We start from the raw sequence: 8,580 nt of genomic DNA on the forward strand, positions 1-8,580 counted from the left end.
TTTACATCTTTTGTAAGAAAAACAAACGTGACGGAATGACCAAATTGATACATAATTAACTTATGGAGGACAATAGAATTATACAACCCTTATTTAAACTGTTTAGTCCTACAAGGAAAGGCGCCGCGTCACGACAGTAAATAGAGGCAGAATCAAAATCTCAATTAATCAGCACTTAAAGTAGAAGAAATCATAGAAGTCGGAAGAACGGTGAGCCAGTTGATCCCAAAATAGATAAACAGTCATGACCTCAACAAAAAATGACCGGACATACCTGCGAATTCAGCACTGAATGACTTCAATCAGTTGCGCTCTCACCCCCTGCAAAGATGTAATCAGTTCAACACAGACCAAAACATCAAGCAACAACATCTGAAAATTGGGGAAACTTAATTGTCATCCAAAAGAGGTTGGTTATATTAGAGAGTAAAATTCATATTATAATTGCGTTAAGGTGTACATAACAAGCTGCAGTCCTGCAGCACAACTTGAGTGTAGTTTCACATCAACTGGTTTAAAATTCAAATTTACTAGTTTACTTGCCAGCAAGCAGAGAGCGCTAACGATAAATTACATCCAGCTTACCGTGACAGACTAAATGGTACATGCAGCATTAAGTTAAAAAAAGCAAAAAACAAAGAGACATAAATAGCTATTACTATGTCCATGCAGTCATGTTCCCTCTAATTGGTCAGGCTTCGACCTTCTCTTCCTTAGCACTCTGGGTTTCGTCTTTCTCTGCATCCCCTTCTTCTTCGTCTTCTTCATCTGCCTCATCAGCCAATTTAGTAAGCTCTTCCTGGATCATGACCTTTATGGCTGACTTTCTCAGGCTGAGATCTGCATTGAATTGCCCCGCTGAAAAAGAACAACGACAGGTAGGAAGGCAACAAGAGTTCACATGAGTATTGATCTGATCAAGCACTAAGTTTCAAAATGATAGCTAATCATTTCTTCAATCCTGCTGCAGATGAATGTTCACAATTTTTCTAGCCAAATTACTAGATGCATCTAGCTTGACAAAAATATAGCCAAATTTCTTCGAATAACCCATTTAGAAGCTGAGACCAAATTAATACAATTGGATTAACTAATGTTAAAAAAAAAAGCCATTTAAATTTTCAATAAAACAATAGAAACGAGAGTGCATACCAAGTTGCTTCAAAATGTCAGTGAAAGTAGCCTGCAAAATATAGAGAACACCATTTGTAAGTGTATGAGAACAACCATCACTTGCCACACACTGAGGTAATATAAAGTATAAACAAAGAAATATGATGGTCTCAGATACTTCTCCTTTTGATTGCTGATCGGTATAATGTTCTCAGTAAATATACGCAAACACCCTTTACAGCCATGTTTACCAGTTCATTCAAGAATATGCCACTACAACCATGTTTACTGGGCAGACAACTGGTACTCTAAGCTTACCGTATTGAAGTCAACTTCTTTGAGAATTTGACATATTGCATCTCTCAAATTGTCATCAGTTGGCCTCAATTTTTCCTCCTTGGTCTTGTCCTTAACTTTAGCAACTTTTTTCCCTTCAAATAAGCAATAGTATATAGTATTATCAACAAGGATGAAACGACAGACAAGCTCCAATTCTTGCCAAAAAATAAAAACCAATACAATCAATTGTTTATGAACAATATGTAGTAAACAACATTATCAAATCGTGCAAATAAAAAAAAGAAAAACCAGTTAAATCACTGTCCCTCAATATTTAAATAAGACGAGAAGACAACAAAAATGTACAATAGAAAGCACAGAAATCTATTAGCTAAAGAAACAAAACCAAGGGAGGAAACAAAAAACTAAAGTTATAATCTTTGAAGAAGTAAAAACAACAAATCTGAAACCAAAATTCCATAAGAAAATTGCTTTTAAGAATATATGCAACAATAAAGGAATGAACTTTCTGAGAGGAACAAATGCAGCAAAGAATTTAGAAAGAAAGATGTACTAGCACTTCAAAATCAAAAGTTAAAGAAAAATGTATTATAACCAAGATGGTGATGATGGTGATGATGATAACAAAAACAATGAGAATATCAAATGAAATGAGAGATTTCAATTTATACCAGTTTTTTCCTTTGAGGCAGATTTTTTTGGAGTTGATGCTTTGGACACTTTCACATTTTTCTTCTTCCTTGAGGATACCTTTGGACTCATATCACTGTCATCATCAACCGGAGTGCGTTTTAATGATGACTTCTTTTGTCTTTTACTAGGTGGTGGAGTAGATTTAGCAGAAACTGCGGATTTTTTTGTTCCAGCTTTTCCAGAAGATTCCTTCTTTCTGGATGATGATGATTTTGACCGTGGCTTTTTTTTTTCCACTTCTTTGTCAGTATCATCGGAAGAATCATGTTTCTCCTCACTTTCCGAATGCTCAGGCATAACATCCTCTGACTTCTCTGGAATGCCATTTTCATTTTCGTCTTCATCATTTTCTTCTTCTTCTTGTACATCTTCCTCTGACTCATCTTCTGTATCTGGTGTACTCTTGTCCCCCAATTTTGAATCATCATCATTCTTTCTACGATTCTGGAAAATTACAGAACAAATGTTCTTTTACAAATAAATAAGATAAAGAACAATAAATGGTACAAAGCCATCAATAAATGGTACGAAGCCCTCTACACAGACTGAAGTGCAAAAATCCAATGCAGGTTGCATGCATGTTTCTTCTCTAGATAAATTCTCATGGAACTTTTTAAATCTCATGAAATTGCAGTAAAATTCACAATCAGTAAAAACCTCAGCAACAGTGTATATAGATGCTCCCATCTTAAGATCCACCAATGCTACATAAACTGGAAAGAATTATGAAGCTACATTCTATACAAACTGAAGCCATGGAATAGTGCATCCATCAGACACTCTAGCAAGTTTGACAAAGGGACAGATAACATTCATTAGAAGACACAAGTTATACCAAAATGGCAAGACAAATGGTTGTCCAAGTGTGGTTGTCCAAGTGCAAAAGATACATACACTACAAACGAATACAAGAACACCTACTTCTGCTGAAGTAAAACTATTTACAGTTACAGCAAGACAACACAAAAAAATTATTCGCCAATTAGGCTATTATACTAATGCTCATGTCACAACTTTATTTATGATATTAGAGGATGAGAAATAGCACCTTTGCTGAGCGCTTTGAACTTGTGCCCCCAGAGGTTGAAGGACTTCCTTTAGTTGCCCTCTTGCGCTTTTTGCCCTTAGTTGGCTGACATTCAAACAGGAAATAGAATGTTGTTAACATACTGTGCAAGAAAACAAATTTCTCCAAGAGTGAAAAATTTGCAAGTAAACAAACCGTCTCTTTTTCTGCAAGGAGGACATCACTTGTAGCATGAGGAGCCACCAAAAACTCAATAAGCTTTGCAACTATATCCTCCTGCATTTTCATTTTACAGCTCATTTAAGCAACTATCCTCCCAAATTTGATAATAACAAAATTTGATTTTTAAATTAGGCTGAAAATTCATTTCTGATATGCCTCGCCTGCTCTCAAATGAGAAACAAAACCAGTGTTTCAGATAAAATCAGATACACTGTTGCATCTGAGGTCCATTCACTGTTAGATTATCAATTCATGTGGAATGTGAGGGCATACAATTTAAGTCTGGACTGAACAATGTGTATAATGTTAGTTAATCAACCGTTAAAAAACATCCCAACTGATGAGATAGTCGCTACTTTAGTCAGTTAGTGAACACGTGATAGATTCGCCACAATGAATAGAAAGATTTTGGGACAAATTTCCAAACCAAAAAAGTAGCTGCAGCAGTAAAAGTTAGCAAACCTTCCTAGTAGTAGCTTTGGAAACTGATACATTGAGAAGATCACAGAAGTCCAATAACTTCTCTTTATTACACTTGTCAAGTTTTTCTTTTACTTTAGTATTTTGCTTGTCCTGCAACAATGACAAAATTTGAACCTCACTATCGTATCACAAGTAAATGAACGCTGTTAAAACTTTAGTGATAACCAACCTCAAAGCACTAAAACATGTCAAATGCATGCATCAAAGATAATGCATCTTTTACCTCATTTCCACGCCACACAAAACCAGAGAACCTGGATATATTACTCTTGACCTCAAGTGCCTGCAAATATTAAAGGAAAGCCACATAAACACAACACTTCAATACTCAATGACTACATATGAAGAATACTAGCTTTGAAATCTCTAGAGAGATTTTATTCATGTAATTTAATTTTGCAGTAAGTACATTCTTGTCACCAAGTTAGCAGTAAAAGAATTACCTTTCCTCTCCTTCCAAAAAGAATAGTATGAAGTAGTTTTAAGTTATCATCGATTTTCCTTCTTGACAACTTGAAAGCCACTGAACGAGACAAACATCAATAATTTGCAGTGCCATGATTAATATTGATCCTAAAGGGGTTAAAACTCACCAATTGCAATATCAGATTGTTATGAATCAAAGGGACAGTAATTTAGTATACACATTGATGTATATAATTAAAAGAATAAGGAAGACAAGACCTAAATTCTTTGTTAATAATAAATTTGATAACATACAATGCATCACTTGGAAGAGTTCAATATGAATTTCTTGTAAGCAACTGGTCAAACAGGATGTACTTACCTGTGATTCCTCCCGCAACTCCTAGAACCCTATTAGTGTGACCAGAGTTTCTGTCTTGACTTTCATTTTTATGAGTCCAGCTTTTCCTTATCTACCAACAATTTACATAACCAAAATGCACCATTTATAAATGAAAGTATTAACTGCAGGTTAATTGTAGTCAAAACCTCTGTACTGTACAATTAGTCTAACTATTCATATTTTGACATGATATGGACAACCTGATACAGGACAAGGAGCAAAATGTGGAAATACAGTTTTGGGCATTTTGGTTATGTAAATTGTTGGTAGATAAGGAAAAGCTGGACTCATAAAAATGAAAGTCAAAACAAAAACTCCAGTCACACAAATAGGGTTCTCGGAGTCGCCTTAGGAATCACAGGTAGGTTTCATCACATAGTCCTAAAGAGAAATATATGCTGCACACTCACTGGAAAGGTCTCTAAATTCATTAATTTCATTGAAAGAAAAAGGGGCTCACAAGCCTTTTATAGAGTTGTACTAGGTTTAGATACTACATGTAATCCATGTTGAACCCATGGATACAGTGAACCAATATTAATTACTAAATTTATGAATCCTAGACACCACACTAACTCTGAACCAACATTAGTTACTATAGGACTACATATTACCCCAACACATGAGGTATAGATTTAGAAGACTCTTCCCTGTTGCAGTAAAGACCCTCTAACAGTAGCTCACATTCACTGGCTTGACCAAATAAGATTCCAGGTAGGAATAGCACCATGATTATATCCTTCCAGATTCATTACCACCAGATCCTTCACGCATCATAGAGAATGTGAAAATATCTTACCAAACAAAAGTGAGCAATGAAAGCTTTGACCCTTCACAACCCTATGAAGCTAAAAATATTTCAATGTAATTACTACTGATTGGAGTTTAAAACAGGAAAAGAATGTGTAAGTGGATTACTGGACTGATATAATGTCCATTTAAAAGAAATTAAAATGTAGAAGATTAACTTTCACAGAGAAAACCAAAATGAGGTTCATTAACAGTAGGATAAAAAAGAAAAGAATAGGGCAGGAACCGTACCATTAGGTATGTCTTTCAATGGCGTACCACGTCCCTACAATGTTTAAGGTAAAACAATAAACAAAATAATCCTCAGTAATACATAACCTGAAACTGATATCTATAGAACAGGAAACAAATAAAAAGAAGACCTTCTCTATATGGAATTCCCTGGCATTATCCTTTTCAATAGTTGCCACCAGCCTTTCAACTGATTTCCGCTCACGAACAGGGCGATCAATAGCAGGAGTCCTTTGCTCTGGCTCCTTCTTTTCTGCAACTTTCCTTTTCTTCTCTTTGGTTTTCTCCGCACTCTTTCCTTTTCCACGCTTCCTTGACCCCTTCTCCATCTTAGCTTCTTCTTCCATCTCTTCTTCCTTCTCTTCTTCCTTATCTTCTTCCTTCTCTTCTTCCATCTCTTCTTCCTTATCTTCTTCCTTGTCTTCTACCTTCTCTTCTACCTTCACTTTTTCCTTCTCTTCCTTCACCTGAAGCCCATCCACCTTCTCTTCTTCCACTTCAATTTGCTTCTTTTCTTCGGTCTCCACTTTTTCATTTGGAGCAGTTTCTTCTTCCTTTTCCTCAACTATGGGATCCTCTGTTTCTTTCACCTTTTCACCTTTGCTTCCATTCTCAACCAGAGCATTCTCATCATCTTTCTTAACTTCATTTGGACCAATTTCCTCTTTTATTTCCTCAACCTTGGGTTCCTCTGCTTCGTCTTTCACTTTTTCATCTTTGCTTCTATGGGTCTCTTGGCCTTCATTCCTTTTCTCTGCTTCATCTTTCTTATCACCTTTCTTATATACATCCATTTCTTTTACCTCAACCTTTTCGTCCCCTTTTTTCAAAGTCACATCTTTGCTGGTTTTCCCTAACTGTCTAGTCCCATTTGCCACCATTTCAGTGTCATTGGCCACCGTGTCTTCTTCACCCATGATCAATTAATCTAAAACAGATTATGGCCGTGGCAAAGTTGATTGGAAAAACTTCTGAAACAAATGTAGTATTCACTTAGGGGTGCATAATGTAGCATGCAAAAAAAACTCTCATTGAAACTTAGGGATTACCACCATAATTTCAAACAAATAAAACGCCATAAGTTTGGAAATAATCAAATATAAATCATCAAGCTTCAAAACTCCGCAGCTACCGCTGATTTTCTCAAACAAAAAATAATCAAAAGAGCAATAACAGAATCTAGGAGAAAAATGCATGACAACTAGAAAAATTAGAAAAATGCATGACAACTAGAAATCCCAAACTAAATCTGGACCAAGTAAGTAACATGCAGAGCCCAACACACAAATTTTGAATCTTCAGCTTCTACACTGCTTTTACAAAAGCAAGAACCTCAGTTTTTCACCAGACAACGTCAATAGAACAAAAAATCAAAGAAATCTGTCAATTCAGTTTGGGACCAAAAGACAAGCGAAATTCAAACTACAAATTTTCAACTTTCTCGGCAACCAAACAGTAGCAAGAAAAAAATTCCAATTTTGCACAGTAATCAGTAAAAATCAAGCAAAATTCACAACGTTTGAAGACTGTAACAACCAGTTGGAAACCCTAAGCTCTGCACCTGAATTATCCCCAACTCCATAGCCAAAAATAACAAAATTTACAGAAAAAAAAATAATAATAATTGGTAATTAAAATTGAATAAAATTTGATTTAGGTATGAAACTTACAGAGATTTGAGTTTTGTGTTGGTTGATTTGGAGCTCGGAAAAGTCTTCGAGTCACACTCTCAGTGCTTCTCTCTCTTACACACAATTATTATTATGCTTCGAACTTCTATTTTTGTTTTTGTTTTTTTTTTAATTTTATTTATGCTGTGGATATACTCGTAGTACTCCGGACTTCAAAGCCGGATTCAAAATGCAGTTAAATACCACGTCAGTTTGAGCTCCAATGCGAAAGTGTGTCCACGGCCCAGATCTGGTTTGGGGTGGCACCCAGCGAATCGACAGCCGTTGATTGATATTCGTTCTTTTTTTTTTCTTTTTTTTTTTCAAGGAAGAAATTTATTAAAATTTGAAGCCTCGATACTAAGGGTGTCCTTTTTTGAGAAGTATTTATCAAATATTATCTTTTAATTTTAAAAATGTCAGCTTTTAAAAAACTTATAAATATATTTAAACCATCACTTAATTTTTTCTCATCAAGGGTTTCTTTTTCTTTTTTAATTTCTTTCATGTTTCAATCCGTATCTTTCTTTGGTTCTTTGATTTTGTTGATTTTTTGGGAAAAAAAAAAGATAATGCTTAAATTTGGTTTCTCTGATTTGTGATTTTTTGCTATCAGTCTGTAAGTATTTGTCTCTGTAATTGTGGTGATCTGCATAGGTACAAAAGACGAAGACACGATGCAATGGGAAAAAATTAGGGTGATAAAAATTGTCAACATTTCATAATATCACTAAACAATTTCTTATTTATTCAAAGTAACAACATAATCACTTTTTGACTTATGTATTATCTTGGCAATATTATACATGGTCATAGGTTTAATTGGAACATCGGTGATTGCTACTGTTTGAGCAAATTAACAGAAAGCCAATCTAATATCATGAATATCCTTCGCCTGTTATTTACGTATCTTATTAGTAGGATGTTAGTTCCCATTTTTTTTACTAAAAAATTAAAACTGAGAAACCTGTGGTCTTTGTTTGACAAAGAAAATATAAAAAAAATTAGAAAAATATAGGTGAGAGCAACACTTGATTATGGCACAAGAATCTTTTAATCAACAACTAATTATTCACACAAATTAAGGGTATTTATGTCTATTTAAGTGAAATTTTATATAATGATTGAAAGTTTTATTAAAAAATGGTATTTTTCGAAATCAAAAGTGAATGTTTTGCCATTATTGATAAATACTCATTTTTTTAGTAAACCGCCAAACCCAC

General features: G+C 34.7%; 1 protein-coding gene across 2 annotated transcripts; it reads right to left on the minus strand.

Annotated features, from left to right (window-relative positions):
- Window positions 1-393: 393 nt before the first annotated feature.
- On the minus strand, window positions 394-7,523 carry LOC126589594 (DEK domain-containing chromatin-associated protein 4-like). Of its 2 annotated transcripts, none has more exons than XM_050254943.1 (12): window positions 7,358-7,523; window positions 5,819-6,658; window positions 5,688-5,721; window positions 4,282-4,361; window positions 4,062-4,121; window positions 3,818-3,928; window positions 3,329-3,409; window positions 3,155-3,238; window positions 2,085-2,550; window positions 1,432-1,544; window positions 1,153-1,183; window positions 394-858 (listed from the first exon to the last, which is right to left on the minus strand). In XM_050254943.1, exons 2-12 carry the CDS (start codon window positions 6,602-6,604, stop codon window positions 692-694), a joined length of 2,013 nt encoding a protein of 670 aa, XP_050110900.1. In that variant the 5' UTR covers window positions 6,605-6,658; window positions 7,358-7,523; the 3' UTR covers window positions 394-691. The 2 variants fall into 2 exon arrangements, with proteins under 2 accessions (XP_050110900.1, XP_050110901.1); XM_050254944.1 differs by having other exon boundaries at window positions 5,819-6,655; window positions 7,358-7,519.
- Window positions 7,524-8,580: the final 1,057 nt, after the last annotated feature.

Source organism: Malus sylvestris, chromosome 11 (genome assembly GCF_916048215.2).
Source record: "Malus sylvestris chromosome 11, drMalSylv7.2, whole genome shotgun sequence".
Lineage (NCBI taxonomy): Eukaryota > Viridiplantae > Streptophyta > Magnoliopsida > Rosales > Rosaceae > Malus > Malus sylvestris.